The 22,576-nt window shown below is 47.1% G+C and overlaps 2 protein-coding genes across 10 annotated transcripts in view; both read right to left on the bottom strand.

Moving 5' to 3' along the window:
- Positions 1–6,493, bottom strand: part of LLGL2 (LLGL scribble cell polarity complex component 2) — a 73,210-nt gene extending 66,717 nt beyond the window's left edge. For 4 of the 6 annotated variants that reach the window (XM_078155909.1, XM_078155912.1, XM_078155914.1 and 1 more), the window contains exon 1: positions 6,187–6,492. The gene's annotated coding sequence lies outside the window, so the exon portion shown is untranslated. Of the gene's footprint in view, positions 1–6,186 lie in introns of all 6 variants that reach the window. The other 2 variants (XM_078155913.1, XM_021002545.2) reach the window with 2 other exon arrangements.
- Positions 6,494–7,883: 1,390 nt separating this feature from the next.
- Positions 7,884–22,297, bottom strand: TSEN54 (tRNA splicing endonuclease subunit 54). 4 transcript variants are annotated; one of them, XM_021002648.2, is made up of 12 exons: positions 22,123–22,297; positions 18,926–19,008; positions 18,378–18,542; positions 17,857–17,920; positions 17,670–17,753; positions 15,328–15,426; positions 13,820–13,872; positions 11,936–12,040; positions 10,983–11,638; positions 10,232–10,292; positions 9,672–9,791; positions 7,884–8,478 (listed from the first exon to the last, which is right to left on the bottom strand). In XM_021002648.2, exons 2-12 carry the CDS (start codon positions 18,997–18,999, stop codon positions 8,328–8,330), a joined length of 1,632 nt encoding a protein of 543 aa, XP_020858307.1. In that variant the 5' UTR covers positions 19,000–19,008; positions 22,123–22,297; the 3' UTR covers positions 7,884–8,327. The 4 variants fall into 4 exon arrangements, with proteins under 4 accessions (XP_020858307.1, XP_020858308.1, XP_020858309.1 ...); XM_021002649.2 differs by lacking the exon at positions 22,123–22,297 and adding an exon at positions 20,605–20,702; XM_021002650.2 differs by lacking the exon at positions 22,123–22,297 and having other exon boundaries at positions 9,672–9,788; positions 18,926–19,057.
- Between the last annotated feature and the right edge of the window lie 279 nt (positions 22,298–22,576).

Below are 22,576 nucleotides of genomic sequence, written 5' to 3'. Positions count from 1 at the left end.
CAAGGCTGGTGTTCTATCCACTACACCACCTAGCTGCCCCTAGTGCCTTCCTTCTGTTAATTACTTCATATTTATTCTATATACAGCTTATTTGCACAGAGTTTACATGGTTTCTTTCCCATTAGACTGTGAACTCCTTCAGAGTAGTTTTTTGCCTTTCTTTGATTTCCCAATGCCTGGCACATAGTTGTTTAATAAATGCTGATTGATTGACTGGCAACCTGTACCAGCTCTGACAACTAAAACAGTTTTTGTGGTGCCTAAGATGCCCAAGAAGGCTTAACTTCTTAGAAGAAGTCCCACCAAGATTCATACTTATGGAAGTGACTGTTGAAAAAAAAATAATTGAAAAAAAGAAAGAAAAGAAAAGGGAGGTAGAAGCAAGAAAAAGAACTGACTCCAAGCATTTGTTTTGGCCAATAAAGCATAGGTCCAGTTGGGCAATACAGGGTGAGCCACTTGGGAACATCACTCAGATGACCCAATTCCACTTCCAAGTTTCTTTCCCTTCCTTGAGTTTTGACACATGGCTACAAGAATATACAGGGCATTTTCGTTTTTTTTTGTTTTGTTTTGTTTTTTGGCTAGGCAATGGGGTTAAGTGACTTGCCCAGGGTCACACAGCTAGTGTTACGTGTCTGAGGCAGGATTTGAACTCAGGTCCTCCTGAATCCAGGGCCAGTGCTCTATCCACTGCGCCACCTAGCTGCCCCAATATACAGGGCATTTTCAAGAAAATGGATAGTTAGGGGCACAAAGAAGCTAGGTGGTATGGTGGATAGAGCACTGGGCTTGAAATCTCATGATCTTGAACTCTTCGTGAGTTCAAATCCGGCCTCAGACACTACCTGTGTGACCCTCAGCAAGTCACTTAACTCTGTTTGCCTCAGTTCCTCATCCATAAAATGAGCTGGAGAATGAAATGGTAAACCATTTACTCCAGTATTTTTGCTAAGAAAACTCCCAATGGGGTCAGAAAGAGTCGGGCTATGAATGAAAATGACTCAAAGAACAGTGGCAGAAAAACAGCGGCCAGACAGGGTCTCCCACTTTTTCTGACCCAGAAAAAGATTGAGATAACTGCATCCCAGGCTCAGTTTCTCCAGACAATAAAAGAGCATGTGCTCAGGGTCTTTGGCTGAGGTGGGAGCCCTGTCCAGGGGCCTGGCATCCTGAGGATTTTCCTAACGTGCTTTAAGGAAATTATCTGGCCCCGCTGCATGCCTGGGCCCCACAACACCCAAGCACTCAGTTACATTCCCAGGATGTCCACCTACCCTAAACCCTGGGATCATTAGGCCAGTTGCCTCAGGAGTAAACGCTGGTCTTTAAATTCCTGAGGATCACAAAAACAGAGCAGTTGCCCTACACACTCCTGAAAAGCCTCTCCTAAACCAAGAATTCAATGTAGGTCCCTTGAAAAGGGAAGAACTACTGGAGTGATTCCCCAGAACTCCAGCATAATCTTTCACTAACAGAGGGCTGGGCACATGGTGAGTGCTAAGCAAATGTCTTACTTGTCTATATGCCAGCCATCCTTGTCCTTGGAACCACATGCTCCAGATCCCTGGGCTCTGAAAGGTGAGTTTTCACTTTATTTTGCCAGGAGCCAGGCCTTCACATTCCTTCCTGGCCATCTCCAAACCAAGCTGCCACTACAGTATACCTCCCTTCCCCCCCTTAACTTTCCAACTGCCCTTTACTTATGCATTATTTTCTCTATTAGAATGTAAGCTCATTGAGAAAAGTGGTGGTCTAGCTTGCTTGTTAGCACCCAGCAGAGAGTTAAATGCTTAATAAATGGTCATTCATTCATTAATTTATTCCACTGCTAGGCCCTGGGGAAGATCTCCCTCAAAGCAGACGGGCCAAATCCCCAAAGAAGGCCTCTACTGGTCAAGTGCAAACAGGGAGGATAGACCCTAAATATATGCCCCATTCAATGCCTTACAGACAAGGTTGTAGTCACTCCCCTCTCCCTCTCATTCTTTTTTTTCCCTAGAGCTGGGCACTTAACCTCTTCTGGCCCCCAGCTCAGCACAGTGCCCTGGGCATATAGTAGGTGTTTAATAAATGCTTCTTGTTGTTGGCCCCCAAATGAGAGGGTTGGATCAAATGACCTCAAAGGTCTCTAGAGGCTCTAGGTATTTGAGCCTCTGATCTCTGCTCACTCAGGATCAAGATTCACTATGTATTTCTTTTCTCCATAGCAGGTTCAAATCCTAACTATAGAGATTTGGGCAGCAATTGAAAAAAGTCACCAAGAAGGTTAAGAAATTCCCTGGCTCATGCCAGAGAGGGGATCTAAGAGGTGAGAACTTTTTTTGCTCAAGCAAAATTCCCTAAGCAACTAAGGAAGAGCCTTCCCTCATGGTCCTTGAAAAGTCACCAGGTCTAGGCTGGAAGGCCTAGTTGGCTAGCCAAGTCCCAGAACACTGGGCCTCTGGGAAGAATTTTCCAACTCCAGAAGCTCTGGGTGTTTGTGCTCACTCCCCTAACTTAACGGTTCTTAACCCGGGCTCTGTAAATTTTTTTGGTTTTTGTTACAAATAGTTGCTAACTGTATTTCAATATAATTGGTTGCCTTTGTAATGATGTATTTTATTTTTTGTATTTATAAACATCATCCAGAGAAGAAGTCCACAGGCTTCAGACAGCCAAAGGAATCCATAACACAAATAAAGGTTAACAAACCCCTGCCTTGGCCCAGGCCCTAGCAGCTCCATGAATAAGCACATAAGTGTTACAGGGACACAGCATCAATGAGGCAACCAGAGCAACCTGGAGCTAGAGCAGGGAATCTCTACTACATATAACAAGTCCAGTGACCACATACCTCAAATAGTTAAGGAGCCAAAGCCAGAATGCCGAGACCCAAAACATGATAGGTCCCAGATAGCACTTTTCCAATGTGGAGAGGTCCCTGGAACTAAGATCTCCACAAATTCTACTGACTATAGAACAGGGGGTCCCCCAGAAGACAATAGGAGGAAGAAGTTCTGCCTGAGCCCCTGGAAAACTCAGCCTAATGACCATGCACCCTGGGAATTTGTACACCCTGTTTGATGGAGTACCTGAACAATGAGCCTAAAAGAACTCTCTCTCTCTCTCTCTCTCTCTCTCTCTCTCTCTCTCTCTCTCTCTCTCTCTCTCTCTCTCTCTCTCTCTCTCTCTCTCTTTCTCTCTCTCTCTCTGTTTGCTAATACTTGTCAGAGTTAGCAATCTGGCTACTTTCAGCAGTGGTCACTCCCTCTAATTCAAGCCAGCCCCTCTTCTCCCAAGTTAGACTCAGGAAAAGCCTGTGACTAGGCCATAGGGAACCCTGGTCTTCCAACCCCTAATTCTTCTATGAAATGGAAAAAAAGCACCCATAAATAGGTCATTTAACTGGGCACTGCTCAACCACATTCTGTCCTTGATTCAAAAAATACAATGCCAACTGAACTTCCACCATTATGACCTCCTCCCCACACACGGTCCCTCAAAAAGCCTAGGTCAAGATGCAAAGAATGCTAAAAACAAAAGATTAAAAAGTTTTCTTGAGTCACTACTTAGGGCACGTAATGGAAAGAGTACTGGACTTAAAAGTCATGGAGACCTGAAACCTCTGATGCTCACTAGCTGTGCGCAGCCTGGGCAATTTACTTTGCTTCTCTGCCTCAGTGTCCTCATTTTTAAAATGGCGATAATATTAACACTTAGTTCACTAGGATTCCATGAGGACGAAATGAGATAATACTTTAAAGCACTCTGCAAATCTTAAAGCATTATATAAATACTTATTATATTCATCTCAGGTTCTATGCCATACTGGTACCTCAAAAAGATGTAGGTATTTGACCCAATGGGGGGGGAGGAAGAGATATTTTTTCACTCGTCCCCCTGCCCCTCCCCAACGGTGATCTTGGTCTTTTGAAATTCTGCCTAGTAGCATCAAAATTACTTGACCAATCTATTCCAGACATGCTACAGATAATGGCAGCTAGGTGATGCGGTGAATACAGTGCTGTACTTGGGAGTCCAGAAGGCTGAAGTTCAAATACTGCCTAAGATAGCTGTAGGACCCTGGAGAATTAATTTGGCCTCAGTTTCCACATCTATAAAATGGGGATAATAACATGTAAAGGGTTTTGCAAGCCTTAAAGGACTATATAAATGCTAACTTTTATTAATATTATTATAGATGTGTTAATTTGGTGCAAAGGAAACAGGTAGAGGACTGGGAGGAGACAGTGACCTGTGATCTAGTCCTGGCTCTCCCACTACTGATTTTGTGACCCCGGATAAGTTAGTTCATTTCTCAGGCCAGGCCTCAGTGGAATTATGAGTAAATGGAGAGTGTTGGATTATTCATCAGCTGCAGTAAAATGGAAAGTCCATGGGCTTTGAAGGGAAAAAACCTGACTTTGAATTTTGACATGTAATTATTACCTGTAAGATCCTGGATAAAAATCCCTTCCCTTTCTACAGTATCCTTATCTGTAAAATGAAAAGGTTGGACTAGATTATTGCTGAGGCTCCTTCCAAACCAGTGATCCTATGATGACATGACCTTTACCTTTCTATCCTTATCCAAACCCTTCCTTGAAATCTCCTTCTGGATCATTTGTTGACTCTGTGATGTAATGAGGTAATATGGGTAAAGCATTTAGCTAGGTGACTGGCACATAGTAGGTGCTATTTATACAAACTTATTCTTATTCCTTTCCTCCTGTTACCTTAGACTGTGAGCTCCTTGAGAGCTTAGTCTGTCTCTTGCATGTCTTTGAATTCTCTGCTTTTTGCTGAATGCCTCTAACATAAAAAGGCACTTAAGAAAGCTGACTGAGCTCCCCATCTTCCCTCTTCTAATTCTTTCCTCTGTGCCTCAAATTATTCTCATGTGCTTCTCCTCTCTCTCTCTCTCTCTCTCTCTCTGCCCCACACCCTAGCCCAGGCCTAGGACCCTTTCAGCCTTTGTATGCTTTGTAGACAAGCTGCAGCCCCTCCCCAGCAACAGACATTTTCATTAACTCCAATTTTCCAACAAGGACCAGGTCCATAAAACCACACAATTTCATTCCAACCCACTACACCAGAAGAAGCACGTGCGCTAAGGCCTCAAGACAGTTTCTTGATTTTTAAAAGTCCAATCCAAGCTCAGAATAGGGAGGTCAGCTCAGCAACTACCTTGGCAGAGGAGTTGCCCTCTCAGACCCATTCCAGAAGCATATAGGAAAAGAGTCGGAGGAAGGAGAACTGCATGTGAAGACCCTCTCCTACTATAGCTCTCATTACGACAGTGGTCAAATATTCCAGCCACATCAAGAATTAAGAACGACTCCAAGATCTTTTTTTTTTTTTTTGCCATGGGGAACACTGGGATTTTCCATTTCTCCTTAAATCTCAGTTTCCTACTCTCTCCCTAACTGGTGTGGGCAACTCTCCAACTTAAGGTGCCTGCTTTTCTACCCAACCAGTGTCCAAAACAGCCTGGGAGGGGAAGGATGTGTGAAAACACTGGTACCGCAAAAGAGCCAGAGAGAGAGAGAGAGAAAGAAAGAAAGAGTTAAATAGCCGTCGGACTTCCTGCGTCTGCTCTGCCGAGGATTAAGAGGCTCACAGAGTCCAGAGCCCCAGCGCGCAGAGAGCAGGAGGTGAGTCGCAAGGGTTAAATGACTCCAACAGGTCCCTTCTGGAGGAAAAGAGAGCTAGAAAGTAACTCTCCCGATCAGGAAACAGGAAAAAGCCTCCAAAGCCAGCAGCTGGGGTTGGAGGGGGTAGAGTACTCTCTGGCCAAGCAAACTCTGGCGTGCCCCTGGGCGCGGCACCCCTTCCCCCACCTGGGGCCGGGCACCTGTTCCACCACAGCCAAGCCCCAAAAACGATTGTGCAAACTAGAAACCCAAGTTCCACAACCAATCACGGATGGATTACGCGGAGGGAAGTTCCGGGCGGGCGCCGCTTTCTACAGGTGCTGCGCTCTCCCGGGAAGCCTCCAGGAGACCGCACGGTGAGACCCCCAGCTCCGGACCTTCCACCCGGCGTCTCTGGAGGGAACCCCTCGGAGGTCTTAGCTCCGGCCCCGGTCCACGCGCATCCTTGCCCAGCCCAGCTTAGCCTGTCGTCCCCCCCCCGCCCCAGTCTCCGGGCGCCCTCAAGGGGCAGGTCCCCAGGTAGTGGACTCAGCCCCGCGCCCTCTCTCACCCGCAACTCTGGACCGGCCGCTGCCCCAAGGCCTCGGCGTCTCCTGGAGCCTGCAGCCGGCTCGGTTTAGCTCCCCTTCGCCTGGCCCACAGGCTGTTAAGGAGCCGTCTCCTTCCTGGTCACCTCCACCGCCCCGAGCCGGGGAGGAGGTGGAGCACGCCCAGCCATTTACATAAAGAACGGGGAGGGGCACCGATCCTCTGGACTAACCGCGAGGCCCCACCCCATCCTCCCTAGAAGCTCAGGGAACTGTGTCCCCTCGGTCCCGCCCGATGGCCACCACGAGACTCCCAGGAAGAAAGTTCGTGGAATTGGGAAAGAACAGCTGGAAAATAAGCAAAGGCAGCAGAGGCGAGAGGGGTGAGGAAAGAGGAAACGTCCAATCCCAGTATCGAGAGAAGGCAAAGGGCGGGCCAAAAGCTAAATCTGAATATTCATGAGATGGGATTTCACGCCCACCTCCTAGCCTACCTGGGAGTACCTGGGAGCCGCACTACTGTCCCCGCCCCACCCTGTGTTCCACCGCCCGTGGGAAAGCGTGAAGTAGTTCTTTAAATGTTGCTCTCTAGTCCTCTAGACCATCCCCCACTGTGGGTTGGGACTGTCCTCCTTCCTATAAACTCACAAAGTTCCTTTCTGCTCCGAAGAGAGTCAACCCTATTACCTCACTAATAAAGGATTACTTAGCTGACAAAACGTCCAGTTTCTAGAATGAATGAAAAAAAAAAGGTCTTACTATATGCCAGTCACTACCTCAAAGGGCTAGGTTTACAAAGATTTTTTTTTAAAGGGAGCTTAAAAAAGCACACAGGTTGCTTACACCCTAATAGAGGACCACATATTTAAACCAGAAGCGACCAGAGAAGAGAATTTTGTTTTGGGGAAGTGGAAAGGGGGTCCCTGGGCAGGCAGATAGTGAGATGGCCTGGGTGGATGGCTAGACTTGATGTAAAGGTGAAACGCTTGTCTGGCATCTGATTAAGTTGGAGGTGGACAGCAAGAAGCATTCTTCCCAACTTTGGATGTCCTCCCCACCCCAAACCCCCAAGGCACAAGAAAGGTTTTGGGGCTTGGGTCTGGCCATTCTGTTGACAGCAGGAGAATCAAAGTGAGTGATCTGGTGAATGTGGGAGCCTGGAAGGCAGGGGACACATGGGGACTCCATGATATGTTCCACAGAACAGCTGTTCCCACATGGAATAAGTTAGAGCCACGACCTTGTTGCAGCTCAGAGGATGGCTCTCTGTATACCCAGCCTCTTTACCTTGGTACCTTGAAATTTGGCAGAAGATGCTACCATTCTGCTACAGAAACTAACCTACCAACTCTGACATGTAAAGGGCAAGACCAAGGAGAAGCAGTCCTGAGGGAGGAGAGAGGGAGAAGGCTAAGTTTTACCCTATTCTCCTTACTCAAAACCTAAAAATAGAGGAAAATGTTTCATAATCAAGAATGCCAGGCTGCCTACTCATCTGGTGTGAGGCAGATAACATTCTTGTCCCCCCACCCCCATACCCCAGAAGTGACTTTAGATGGGGGAATGAAAGTGGATGACACAGGTCTTTGCCTTCTAGGGAGGGTCACAAAAGCAGAAATGAGGACAGAGTTGATCATTGCTTCCAGGTCTAGGAATTTTGTAGGTTGGAGGATGAGTGGGTAAGATTTGACAAACTACCCTAAAATACACAGTCACAGCAGACAGAAGAAAGGAGTTTAATGATTTTAGCCTCACCCAGGTTTCCCTGGATGTATTCAACCTTTCTTACATTAAAACAGGACCAAGATTCCTCTTATTTGGCCTGTGGGAAGAAAGGCACCAGGTCCCAAGGGCACCACTGAAGAATCAGAGCAAACATGAGGAATGTTCCCCAACGAGGGCAATATAACTTGCCCGGCATTTTTCAAGCCTGCTCTCCTGTGGAGGTGGCTTGGGCTGGGATGAACACTGGTAAAGTATCAGACACATAAGGAAGAAGGTTCCAATACAGGTGACAGCTGAGAATTAGGGGTCTGAGTGATAAGACATTCCTGAGAGCAAAGCCTGCCAAAACTGAAGAGACACTTTGCCCCGTCATATCCAGTGGGTGGCTACCTCTGTCCCAGGCCAGAGGCTATCCCAATGAGATCTGGAGGCCAGTTGGTCAATGTGCCAGGTCCACGGGAAGTGTAAAATCCCTGAAGCTATAGAAAGCAATGTCACCATGATCCACCAGGGCAAAGATCAGGGGAACATCCCCACTCTGGAAGGACAGCCGCTTGAGGGTGCACAGGTCTGGGACAGGTTCATCAAATCTGTAGAGAGTTGAATGAGATATTGAAGAAGCCCAAACACTAATCAAACCTCCCAAGTTTTCTCAGACTCCTCAGTCCAGGGCCCTGAGCCAGGACATCAATGGTTAAGGTGAAACAGTGCTGGCCTCAAAGTCTCCCCAAGGCTCAGGAGTACTGGCTTTGTTTGTGGGTCCCTTCCCAACTTGACTGCTGTGAAGGATGACAAAAAAATGTGGCAGGGGCACCTCTCCCCTATCCTCAAAATACACACACACACACACACAGTCTCAGAATACATAGATGGTAGGACAGGTAGGTAGTGCAGTGGATACAGCAGCAGCCCTGAGTCAAGAGGACCTGAATTCAATTCTAGCCTGGGACATTTACTACCAGTATGACCCTGGGCAAGTCACTTAAACTCAACTGCCTCCAAAACCATGACAAAAACCCCAAAACAAACAAACAAAAAAGAATACACAGGTGGTGAGACACTCTTATTTACAAAGCCTTCCTCAGGGTAGGTATTGGAAGAAAATAGTCTCACAAGTTGAGGGCTAGGACTGGGAAGGAATCACAAAATTGCAGGATTGGACAAGACCTCAAAGACCAGTTCCCAGGGAGTCTTAATCTTTTCAATATGACAGGTTTCCCCCACTATGCTAGGCATTTTATTTTATGCATTTTAAGAAACTTGATTCTGAGAAAGGCCCCTGAGCCTGCACCAGAATGCCAGAGGGGTCCATGCCACAAACAAGGTCAAGAACCCCTGATCCATCCCTGTATATTAACAATCCCCCTTCTGAATTTCTACAGATAATCTTCACTTCAAAATCTCTAATGAGGAGAAACCCAAACACCTCTGGGGGGCAGCCTATTTCACTTTTGGACAGCTCTCGCTCCTTTAGGGAATTTCCTTGATTAAAGCCTACATTAACCCCCTTTGCAAATTCCTCCTCCCTATTCCCCCTAATTTTTCCTAGCTCTGCCTTCTGGGGTCAGGCTGAGCATGCCTAATCATTCTTCCAAGTGATGGTCCTTAAAATATTTGAACACAGGTACAAGTCCCCTAGTAGTCTTCTGTTCACCAAATTAAACATCCCCAGTTGCTTCATCCAATCCTCTATGGCATGATCTCGAGAGAAAACGGGGTGTAGAGTAGGGATGAAAAGAGAGCTGGTTTGCTTCTAGGCCTCAGCTCTCATTCTGGATCATACCCACTGATGCACATCCGAGCATATGGCCTTCCTGGGTCATTTTTCCGGAAACTGGATACGCTATCTGCCTGATAGATGTCAAAACTGATCTCCATGTCCCCAGACTTCTCCAACAGCCTACTGACAGACAGAAAAGAGATCAAGGGGCCATAAGACTAAAATGGCATAAGGGAAGAAGTGGGGGAGGTAAGGGAACAGAGCATTTAGAAAGCACCTACTATGTGCCAGGCACCGTGGTTTATAAATATTATCTCATTTACTAGGACAGGAACTAATATTCCCAGACACTTCCTCCATCCTAATCCCTGAGGCTGAGAGAGCCCACATATGTCCACTCGCTCTAGCACCCCCACCCCCATTTAACTCCTGAAGAGGAGAGAAGTTGCTAAGTTTTCCTAGCCTGAAGAACTGGGGGGGGGGGTTCCTCCCTTCCAGCCCAATCACTTTATGGCTGAGATCAAAATTGGACGTCTGAGGTGCAGAGGACTCAAAGCCCCTAAGAACACTGAGAGGGCTCCAGACTCCCCAACAACTGGGGAAATACTGCTCTAGAGACCTACCCATCAACTTCATCAGTGAGATGAGTGGTCTGCAGTAAGGAGATCTGTTGTAGGACAGTGGCTGCATTGGGAAGGAAAAAAATTAGAATCCACTATGGAGCTGGTCTCTGTGAATTAATCTGAGGGTTAAAAAACAAGACAAAACAAAAAAACCACACATTTCTAGCCTGTGTCATTTCTTGAAATAATGAGTTCCATAATTTAAATATTTGTTGAGTGACAGGGTCCTCTCATCTGTCCTAAACTTACCTCCCTCGAGCACCAAGGTTGATCCACCCCCTGTCCTAGTTAGTAAACAAGTCTATTTTCACCATTTCTGTATAGTTCATGTCTTTATACACTTTGCTTCTCTATTCAACCTTATTCTTTATAGATGGACAAGTCCTATTTCCCTCATTCTCCCATTAATCATTGATCATTTGAATTGTCTCTCTCTGGTCCTTTGCCATATGGCATGTTGTCCTAGCCTAGAGTCCTGAATGGCTCTTACTAAGGTCCCCAGGACACCAGACAGTATCACCTGTAAAGTTTCTTCCATGCAATACCTCTCCTGTTAAGTATGCAATGCATTCTGTGGTTTTCAAGCCCAAAGCTCCCCACATTGTCAAACAGCCCTGCTAAAACCATATCCCATTCCAAAGCAGTGAGGCCTTCCCCTTGAAATAGCACACCAAACTGACCCTCTTCTCTCAGGATTTAGTGAGAGACCTGGATGTGGATGGGGGCTAAAAAGATCAGAAGACAGTTATACCTGGGCTTGCTGCTTGGCCAGGGGTCAGGAGGGGAGTGACTGGCTGGTCCCACAAGTTAGGGGGTTGATTCCAGGCCTTCTGCTGCCACCGCCGCTTTAGCAGCTCCTTATATGCCCGCCAGCTGGTGCAGCGCTGCACCTCAGGGTCTGCATTCACATCACTTCGGAAGGGAGTAGTCCCCCTTTGCTGCTCCCTCTCTCTCCTGGAAAGCTTCTCTTTCCGCTGATTCAGCTGCTGGCACCAAGGGGCTGCATCAATCTCCCGTGCAGTGACATTCTGTGGGAGCAACTCTGGAGCTGGGGCAAGTAGTAGGGTATGGCGGCGATCGCAGGCCATGTTAGGGAACGCAATTTTCTCAAAGTCCCATCGTGGCTTACTATTGTTCCCGTTATCATCCGTTGCTGTATCCTGGCTTCCTCCTCTTCCCTTCAAGGTCCTACCATGAGGATCTGTCTGGCCAGGGACCTGCCCTGGGGATTCAGGAGGCCAACTAGAGCCCCCTGGATCCTCTACATGGCTTGATTCCTGGGGTTTCTCCTCCAGGGATCTGCTGTTCTGGCTGGGGGCATATTGGCTTGAAGTTGCCTGACTCTCAGCAGTCCCGACTACCTCTGGCAGAGGATTCTCCAACACCTTGGGTTTCTTATCAGTGGACCTGAAGGATGTGGGAAAGAAGCATATCTGATCTCAGAGGTGTCACCAGTGGGGCACACCATCAAAGCTGGCCCTAGAGAAGAAGAATTTGTGGTGCCATAAAACAGCTAGCTGAATGTTCAGTCCAAGTAGCTGAATGTCTAGTATTGGTGTTTCCAGCAATTTAGTGTTGGTAGGGTTGCACACACTACCGTCATTATCACCTCCTCCCATGAATTCACATACCTGTCATCACACTGCCCTCTTCCATTCTACCCCCAAGAGCAGAGATAAGGCTGTTATAACTTGGAACCATTACCAAGGGCTAGAATGCCTCCTCTTCCTCTTTCCATGACACTTTTCAGAGCTCCAAATACTGCCACTCTCCAAGTTAAGCTGCCTCTCATAGGGAGACTGGACCAAGCTGTGGAAAAGCAAAGAGGTCACTATACCCACTTTCCTTATCTGCATCATCTGAGCTGCACCCCCCAAGGCCAGTTTGGACAAAAGAAGAAGAGAGGGCAAGGATTGTTGTTTGTCCTCCCAGTTTTTTTTTGGGGGGGAGGGGGCTAGACAATGGGTCACACAGCTAATAAGTGTCAAGTGTCCGAGGCCAAATTTGAATTCAGGTCCTCTTGACTCCAGGGCCAGGGCTCTACCCACTGCGCCACCTAGCTGCCCCCTTGTCCTTTGTTCTTGAAGAGGACCCTGACATAAGGGAGATGCCATTACTTGCAAGTGAATTGGATTTAAGTGAGGAAGGGCTGTGCAAAGTCACCAGCCTCCCTCTCTCCTCTGGAGCCATCCGGGTCCGGTGGTGAGATATAGATCAGGACAACTGGAGATGGCACTCGATGCAGTGGGAGGCTTTTTGAGTTAAGGTCTTTCCTAGGTCTCAGTCTGACTAAGGCAATGCCCATTCAATGACTAAGGCTAGGTAAGAAATGAGGCAAAGAATGGCGTCTTTTATCCAATCAAAAAAAAATTTAATCTGGGAGGGGAAGACCCTCAGGGTTCCTGGCCAAAACAGAAACAACTGCTATTTACACCCACTATGAGCCTGACCAAGTGAGGCTTGGGCTGGGCAACTCTTGGCCAATCAATGAAAGCCAGAGTGATCTGGTCCTTAAGAAAGAAATCTAGGCCATAAACCCCAAGACTGGAAAGAAGAAGGACAAAAATACACACCCTACAGCTAGGATTTTATGTGCATTAGGTGATTACATGGGGATGGGGGGAGTTTCTGTGATGGGAGAAACTTCCATTTATTCTTGCCTAGCCCTCATTAATACAAAGTTATAAGAAGGGAAGTTGGGATTTGGGGTACAGGGTGTGACCACAGGTTAAACTAACTTGCTTTGACCCTGGTGAATTTAAATATATACTTATTATTATTATTAGATTATATATGAAATAATTAATAAAACTCATCAATGATAAGAACAAGAAAAGAAAGAGTTTTAAGCCTAAGAATACAGCACATCAACTAAAAGATTAAAAGAAACAAGAATGCTGATTCCTTGAAGGAAAGGATACTTATTTATTGAATAATCAAGTTAAACTGAAAATGGTTCTAAACTGGATACTTTATAATGAAATAACATTTATGTAACGCTTTAAGGTTTGTAAAATGTGTTATATATATATGTGTGTGTGTATACACATATGTACATTGTAGACATGTATACATATATACATATAGTTATCTATATGCACTGTGTATGTGTGCATATGTATGTGTATACACAGACACTCATATATGTGTGTGTGTGTGTATGTATGTATATGATAGCTCCCTTATAGAAGGAGGAGCTATCATAAAGGAGTGCAATATGCCATGGAACCCCATCCTACCCCAAAAGGTAGAGTTATAAATCACCCCCAAATTTCCCAACCCTATTCTCAGCTGGCAATTTGTTCTCCCAGCAGGTGGCACAAGATTCTCATCACCCCCAGTTTTTTGCTTCTCTTTTCACTGATTGACTTTACACTCTGATCTCTTTAACCACCCCCAACAGTCTGCTAGCTTTTCTCCAATATCCTACTTGATTTAATATAGTCAAGAAAGTGCTAGAGACCAGAAGAAATTTAGGCAATGCACCTACCCTAATCACAGGGCAAAGAATACCAGCTGAAAGGAGCTGGACAGAGAGCAACCAAGTTGCCCAGGATGCCCAGTCTACAATAATTCAAAAGGCCTTACCTAGGCTGGAACCTCCGAACCACGTAGCCTAGTCTCTTCAGGTGGCTGAAAACCTTAGAAAGAAAGGGAGAAGTCAGATAGTCACCCAAATCTGAGTAAGAGGAGAATCTTCTGGACAGTCTTCTTGCCTGGCACGGAGTTCCCAGCATTGGCTACTCAACACTCCCTACTATATCTTATAAGCTAGATTGCTAGATTCGTATTTTCTCTTTCCTGCCCTGCTCCCTTATACTTCCCTTCTCTCCCATTCCCTCCTTCCACCAAATGCTTACAGGGTTCTACACACAAAACAAGTGAATTCAACAACCAGATGGCTCTGGCCATTAGTTTTAAGCTCTAGAGGGATTCTGTGTTTTAAAAGCTGAGGTATCCTCCTCCTTCCAAAACCCAAGGAGCTGATAGGGAAGAACATTCTTGGAGTATCTCAATACTAGCACTGGCTACTGAGTAAAATTCCTAGGTATGAGTCTAGACAGGATCTCTCCTCCCATTTCTCTACTGGTATAAACTTACAACATGTCACATTTATAGTTTTGTTGTTATTTGGCCATTCCAGTCATGTCTGACTCTTTGTGACCCCTTTTTGGGAATGGTTTGCCATTTCTTTCTCCAGCTTATCTTACAGATGAAGAAACTGAGGCAAACAAGGTTAAGTGACCTGCCCAGAATCACAAGGCTGGTGTCTGAGGCCAGATTTAACTTGGTTTGTTTTTTTTTTTCTCTTGGTGAGGCAATTGGGGTTAAGTGACTTGCCCAGAGTCACACAGCTAGTGAGTGTTATGTGTCTGAGGTTGCATCTGAACTCAGGTCCTCCTAATTCCAGGGCCACTGCTTTATCCATTGCGCCACCTACCTGCCCCTCAGATTTGAACCTGGGAAGATGAACTACCTAACCTACCACCTAAGCCCCCAACCACATTTATATAGCGCTTTACAAAGAAAACACCCTTCAGAACACCTTGAAAACATCCTGGTGAGATAGGTACTACCAGTAACTATTATCCTCATTTTACATATGAGGAAACTGAGGCTCAAAAGTAAGGTTAGGGCAGGTAGATGGTGCAGTGGATAGAGCACCCGCCCTCAAGTCAGGAGGACCTGAGTTCAAATCCGACCTCAGACCAAACACTTGACACTTACTAGCTGTGTGACCCTGGGCAAGTCACTTAACCCCAACTACCTAAAAAAAAAACCGAACAAAAAGTAAGGTTAGAAGACTTGCCCATGGTCACTTAGCTAAATTAATTTAACAAGCCCTTATAAAATACCTGTTATACACATGGCACTGTACATACAATGACAAGAATGACTAGTCCCAGCCCTCAAGGGACTTACATTTTAAATGAGATAATAAATACTGGTTCTAGGATTCTAACCTGTGAGTTCATAGATTTAGTTCCCACTTGGGTTTTTTGCTCAACAGACACATGCTGTTCTTGACTTGTGTCTGTGAATTTCACCCAGTGATGTCCCTTTCCCTTGCTTAAGGGTCGGAGGTGGGGGAATACCTGGTACTTCAGAAAGCCTTTGGTACCCTGGGCTAGTAGCATCTCATAGGCCTCCTGGATGGACAGGGGCAGGTCTTGGTAGAAAAGTTGGATGGATCCCTGGAAAAGAGAAACCAAAAACTCTGATTATAAGCACTCCCTCTTCCCTCTATTATCAACAAACATTAATTAAGCACTTATTGTTTCTCTAGGCCCTGTGCTGAAGGCTGGAGATACAAAGAAAGGCAAAAACAGTCCCTGCCTTCAAGATTATGCTCTAATGAAGGAGACAAGATACAAACAACAGTGTGTGTGTGTGTGTGTGTGTGTGTGTGTGTGTGTGTGTAAATGGGAGGAAATTTATTCCTTACCCTCATTCTCCCCTTCCCCCCATCTTCCAAGGTAGAAAAGCAGACCTAAATCTCCCACTGGGAGTACATAGGGAAGAAAAGTCAGCCAGCCCTGATGCCTTTCAAGATATGGAGAAGACCATGACTTTTGAAGGCTGTGCCATCAGAGCACAAAGCTCTGGCAGGTCCTACACCAACCTGGAAAAACTTTTGAGCACGGGCCTCATGATGGACTACAGCTCACCTGGTTGAAAAACTAGACTAGCTTAAATTCAGAGTGGCTCACTACCAGGTTAGCTTCAGGGTGATACATTTTTCAGCCATAGCAGCTCTTGAAAAACATCTAAGTTATGGGAAGGTTCTGGTTTGTGCCAGTAAAGGAGAGGATTGGGTAGGGATATGGTGGGAAGTGTCTATATTAAGCAAAAGACATTTTGAAAGATACTAACAGAGGAAGCAAATAGGGGTGAAGGGCTGCTAATGTTAGAACCTTACTCTCATCTGGGTTGAAGAGGAAACAACATATATATCTAGAAGGGTATAGAAGCTTTCTGAACGTGTTGAGAGATGAGAAAACTGGGAGACAGGATAGAGGAGAGGTTTTGGGGGGGGTGTAGGTTGGAAGGTAGGAGGAAGGTGAGGGGAGAAGAAGATAGGGTATAGGGTAAGAGAAGAACAGGGATAGGGTAAAAAGAGTGGCTGAACAGTGAATAAAAATAAGATGGAGGGAAATTCACAAATAGTAATTATAACTCTGAATGTGAATGAGAACCGGAAATTGCAGGGACACCCATTAATTGGGGAATGGCTGAACAAGTTGTAGTGTATGCTTGTGATCGAATACTTCAGTGCTTATAACAAATGATGAGCTCAATGATTTTAGAAAGGCATGGAAAAACTTAGCTGAAATGGCAAAGCATGAAGTGAGCAGAACCAAAAGAACAACATACACAGTAACAGCAATATTGTTTTAAGAATGACTTTGAGTGACTAAGTCATTTTGACTATTATAAATACACAAATTAAAAATAAAGGACATATGAAGAAAGACACTGTCTGCATCCAGAGAAAGAACTGATAAAGAGAAATACGTATACAGTAATTTTACATATGTTAACATGTAATATATTAAATTTACATACATATACTTATTTGTGTCTATTGGTATCCATCTCTAGGATGGGATGAGGAGGGGGAAATTTACATAATAACATATATATTTAAAGGGAATGGCGAGTTTCATGTATAATTTACAGTTTCATATATAATTATCTTTTTTATTATACTATGTTATGGATACTCGTGTTTTAGTCCATACATTAAAAATAAAATCAAATACATTTTAAAATATTACTTAAAATTTAAAAAGAAACCATGGACCCACATGACTCATTCCTCATCTCCATAAAATCTTTACATGGAAGGTTATCCTTGATGAAGAATAGATGCAAAGAAGCAGGATCCTGTAAATTATATTCTGTATTAAACCACATATTTATACACACAATTGATAGGAAGTCATATTGAATATAAGATCTTTCTGTGCTTATTATCTGACTCAGATACTTCCCAGCTATGTGACCCTGGGCAAGTCACTTAACCCTATTTGCCTCAGTTTTCTCATTTGTAAAACAAGCTGGAGAAGGAAATGGCAAACCACTTACTCCAGTCTTTGGGAAAAAAAAACTCAAATGGGGTCACACTGAGTCAGACATGACTCAAAAATAACAACAACATGCCAGGCACATAGTGTATATATAAATGTAATTGAAGTATGTGTCTTAGTTTTCTAATCCTAACTAGTCTGAAAATTCCTTTCTGCCTGGACATCTCATACATAAATACTTGCTCCAATAAATTACATTTCCACAGACTCAAAAGAAGACATTTTATAGTTTGCAAAGCATTTGACACACAAGTTATTATCTCCATTTTACAAATAAGGCAACTGAGACTCAGACCAGCAAAGTGTTCTGATGCATCAGGTACTCATCCCCTTCTATGGAAACTTACACATTCCAGCAAGTACAGGGCCTCTTCTGGGTATAACCGCTGCTGACCCCCTTCAGAGAAGCCCATGGTTTGCCAGAATTTACCCTATATGAAAGAGAATGGAAATTATAAAGGTGGGGCAGGGTGCCTAGTGGTCACCAGGGATCCCCTTCTCTACCTGCTACTGGCATAGCATATTAGCACTCACCGCAAAGGACTTCAGAGTTACCACTCCATCCTGAGGACTCCACTCAGCAGTCACCAAGCTGCCCCTGGAGGGGAATGGAAAAGGGACAGAAAATCAGTTCGAAAATTATCAGGCTGAGGTGCAGCTTGGTGGCGCAGTAGATAGAGCACCTGACCTGGAGTCAGGAGGACCTGTTGTGTGACCCTGGGCAAGTCACTTAACCCGACTGTCTCACCAAAAAAGCAAAAAAAAAAATTCTTAGACTGTTAAAAACAAACAATCTGGGTCTTTCTCCCCAGGATATAGGGTAGCACCCCCTAACTGTGGCCTTCTTTGAGGTTTTCAGGACATTACATCCCCTTCCTTCTCTTCCTCTCCCCAAAACTTCGTAAATATCCAGACAGTGGCCACCCCCCCGCCCCAAAACACACACACACACACACACACACACACACACACACGCACAGGCCTTAGTTTCTCTCTGTGTGTGCGCCTCTCTCTCCCCTTCCTCCCAACCCCGCTCGCCCCAAAGTTTCTCCCACCGTCGCTCCACTCGCTCCTCCGCAAGGAGGGTCCAGAGCTCTTGTCTACACAGCCGCAGCTGCTCCTCCTGGGCCTCCGAGCCGTCGGGGAGGAAGACCTTCTGGCCATGGGAGCGCAGAGGCAGCTTCTGGTCCCGGGATCGGGCTGCGAATAACTCCTCGGGGCTGCAAGAGGAAGAGAAGGTTGCAGTTGAGGGAGGCGGGGGCACAGAGACCTAAGTTCACAAAGTTTGGGGAAACAAGGGACCCCTGCCCTGCTTGTCCTGCCTCCTAGTCTTTGCCTCTCTTTGGTCCTAGCTGGTCACCTTACACTCCGCTTCATCTCCGCTTCTCCTCCCTTCCCCTTCCCGGAAGCACCTGGACCCTCACTCCTAACTCTGCTCCCACCTTCCCAGAACCTGCTCCTTTTTCTCTCTCCAAACCACACCTCCCTCCTGTCTAAAACTACCCCCCCCCGTGGTCTGCCAGCTGAATCTTGGAGGATTTCCCGGGGCGCCACCCCTCCAAGTCAGCACCCTCCACTGCCCCTGCTTTCCCCCCAAGCTCACCTGAGCATGCGGCCAGCGGGAATCAGCACTGCCCCGGGCTCGGGCTCCAGTGGCTGCTCAGGCGCCGGATCCATCAGGCAGACCTAGGCAACTCGGAGTCAGGCAGGCCCGTTCTAGCTCCGCCTCCTGGACGCCGCGCGGCCCTAGCGCCCTTCGGATTCTAAGCTCTTGCAACCTTCCCCGCCTCCCCCCCCTCCGGGTCCTAGTGCCCAACCAATATCCCCTCCCGCCGGATTGGAGACTTCCCGGGCTCTTCCTTATGCCTCAGCTACCCTCTGTCCCTCTGGGTGGAAGAAGACCGCGGGATCAGAGGTACAGCAAACAGTCTGACTTTCGGAAGACCCTGATCTCCACCCCACCCCACCCTGATCAACATACACGTGTCGGCTTCCCAGCACGCTCTCTAGGGATGCTTCTAAAGTAGGACTAAAGGAGGAGGCTGTCTGGGGGTGGATAGGGTGGATAAAGGAATGCAGGACCTTGGGGCAAGATGTATATTTGTCTTGAGTCGCTAACATCTTTTAGGAGCTAAAACCAAGCCAGAAGGGGACGCTGGGCGGAGAAAAGAGCTTGATTCGAGGTAAGAGATGTGGGTTCCTGGATTGGAATTTGAAAAATATTTGAATATTTTCTAAACTGAACGCGGGAAATTCTAGAACTGTATCTTGGAGGGACCTCGACCTATGTCCTTCTTTAGTCCTAACCTAGGAATATGGGGATAAGGGTTTTGGGGTGCTGTGGGGGGGGCGGAGAGCTGTCCGACCCAGGATAGTGCTGAAAATGAAGATTTCACCGGTCCCCTCCCTACCAAGTCCAGGCAAGTGTCCTCACACTTCCATCATTCACAACCCCAAATCCCAAATTATTTCCGAAGGCAAAATTGTCTTTTCCCAAAGATTTTGTCTCCAGGGCGGGAACAGGAATAACTAGCAGAATGCCTTAATCTGTCTTCTGGCTAGAACTAGTCTTGTACCTGGCTAGGACAGGTCAGCCAACTCACCAAATCATAGATTTGGGATTGGAAGGAACTTGAAAGGTCATTTAATTCAATCCAGAAAGGAGAAGCGACTTGTCTAAGATTGCACAGGTAGCGAGTAGCAAAACTGGGATTCGAATGCAGGGATCCCTGGCTCTAAATTTAGCGTTTCCTAACCCCCCAACACACACGTACATTCTCCCTAGTAAAAAACAAAAGAACCCATATCCCCAGCCGTAGAATTTCTCCTCCGCCCCAGCCTCTCCAGAGATGTTCTTAAGCACATCTTAGGGGTTTGGGGGCGGTCCCCTGGGGCTCCCTAGTTCATGAGTCGGAAAAATTAAGAGGCAGGACGGTCTCAGGATCTTCCGCGAGATGGAGCCATTGCTCCAACTAGGGCAAGAATAATTGGGGAGCCACAACTTTCTGGGGGTGCTTCTGGAACCCGGGAGTGAAAGAGGAGAAAGTAGGTCCCCAGATATTATTTCTCTCCCATCCCACGTTTTCTTTTCCCTTTTGGGTCACTTTTCTTCTAATTCTTTTGTGTCTTGGTTTGGTGCCTTTTGCTTAGGAAGCTAACACCAGCCACCTCGGTTTCTAAAGACTCTTTCTCTCCAGGGGTGGTACTGGGATCGGGTGTGCGTGGGGAGGGGGCGGGGTGGCTTGGGGAGAGGAGGCAGGAAGGGTGAGAGACGCGCCTCACCTGGGCGCATGCGTCATGTCAGTTTCGGACTCCCTGGGTCGGGCAGGGACAGAAGCAAGTAGGCGGGGCGGAGCGGGCTGAGTGACAGTCCGACGGCTTGGCCGGGAGGGCCCCAGAGCTCCCGAACTCCAAATCCGGCTGGAGGGAGAGGAGGGTGTGGGGAGGGGGATGGGCGGGATTTCCTGCTGGAGGCGCCGAGCCGGCCGCGGAGGAAGAGGAGAAGGAGGAGAAAGGAGAAGGGCCGGCGGGAGCTGTGCTCTGGAATTGCAAGGGGCTGAGGTGGGATCCTGAGAACTTAGGCGAGGCGGCTGGACCTGGAAGCGGTGAGACAAACTGCCCGGAACTGAAGGGGGAGGAGAAGCGATACTAGAGGAGGATACAAAGTAACTTTCCCTGCGGGATAGGCTGTTGCCCCCACCTTCCGACTCTGTGCTTCCCTTCCTATCCTCTCATCCCAACTTCCCACCCTACCTCCCCTCCCAATCCCCAGTCTAATCCAAGCGTCCGCTGTTTCCCTTTTCCCGTCCCCCTTGCATTGTTTCTCCTCCCAGGGTAGGGGGCTCTGAAGGGGGCGGGAGTGAAGGGGGATAATGAGTCCCGTATCCAGTCGCGGGCGCCCTCTTGCTAGATAGCTGAGATTTGGGTCCTGGAAGTGGAGTGGGGGCGGGAGTATCCAACCTGCGAGAGTGGTGTAGGAAGAGCCACAGGGCTGTTTGTTTTTGGGGAGGGAGCCCCCTGCAACCTAGGTCCCAGGTCTCCGCCCCCAGCTTCGGGGTGGGTGAAAGCATACGATTAGCTGAGAAAACTGATGTTGGTTGGCTTGTTACCAGTTTGAGAGTTTAGTACTTGGATCCGGGGTGAAAGGTAAGGGGGAGGGGGCAGTGATTGGGAGGAACATCTCGCCTCTTTTCTGTCCCCCCAAAAAAGTCACACACACACACACACACACACACACACACACACACACACACACTCAACCAAGAATGGGTGAGCAACAGGTGTCCAGCTTCTCTGTCCAAGAATTCAGCGCTGCCTCCTTCCACTCACACAGATTCTTTTGGGGGTTACTGTCCTGTCCAGTGTTCTTCCTCTCCCATCCCAACCTACCATAAGGAACCCTAGAACAGCTAGCTAGTGAACTGAGGCCAACTAGGAAATGGGGAATCAGATATATATTTAGAGAACAGCCCAGGATGTGTATGGAGGATGGGAGCTCTTAATTTAAGGCAAAGAATGTCAACTCCTACCCCTTGGGATTCGTGCCCAGTGCCCTAGGCCCCCTGCTTTCCACACCAAGTCAGTTGTCTGTGGGTGTTAGGAACCTGGGGCTATGGGGAGGAGGCCTGCTTTACCCCAGTCCCCATGTCATGCTATTAGGGCCTCTCCTGCCCCAAGTCTGAGGTGCTGCTAGATGCCCCATGGATATAAGTGACTCAGCCTCCCCTTCCCAGAACTCAGTGCTTCCCTCCCGTCAACCCAGCACCCCCACCCCTTCCCACTTTTTTACATCATGGTTACCTCTTAACCATCTTGACAGGCTCAGCCCTGCTTCTTCATCATAAAGCAAAAGTCATTCTCCTGAGATTTCCTTGGAGTTGTCCTGGGATGGCAGTAATACCCAGGGGGTGCTGGATCTCTGGCTCTTGGCCTCCCTTACGTCTGATACCTTCTTTCTTAAATTTCTTTAGGCCACAGCTGAAGATTTGAGCCTTCCTCTCCAGCAAAGAGACTACTGTTGTGTGGGGAATGCCTTATCTTTCCAGGACAGAAACAGACCCCATGACCTGCCAGAGGGGATGCTGGCATTTTTCAGAATAGGCGCTGGAGTTCCAGAGCCAAACAGGGAAGGGTGGCGTGGCCAGTTCTGGCCCATCCCAGAGTTGTCAGAAGCCGCAAGTTGGTCTCAGTCCAGATCTTCACCCGTCGCAGGCGCCCTCCAAGATTGGTTTTCCTGCTTGTGGTAGCAATTCTC

This window comes from Phascolarctos cinereus, unplaced genomic scaffold (genome assembly GCF_003287225.1).
Source record: "Phascolarctos cinereus isolate Bilbo 61053 unplaced genomic scaffold, phaCin_HiC Scaffold_5;HRSCAF=322, whole genome shotgun sequence".
Taxonomy (NCBI): Eukaryota; Metazoa; Chordata; class Mammalia; order Diprotodontia; family Phascolarctidae; genus Phascolarctos; species Phascolarctos cinereus.
Note: the sequence above shows the minus strand (reverse complement) of the source record. Positions and strands in the feature narration are given on the sequence as shown.

Bases quoted from the DNA above. Each gene is read 5' to 3' on its own strand.
- TSEN54 (XM_021002648.2), bottom strand. From the start codon at position 18,999: ATGGATCCGGCGCCTGAGCAGCCACTGGAGCCCGAGCCCGGGGCAGTG. The intron at 17,754-17,856 runs GTGAGTGCTAAT...TCTTTCATATAG, and splicing joins TAACTCTGAAGTCCTTTGCG to GGTAAATTCTGGCAAACCAT. The intron at 9,792-10,231 runs GTAGGTCTCTAG...TCTGTCTGTCAG, and splicing joins CTCACTGATGAAGTTGATGG to TAGGCTGTTGGAGAAGTCTG.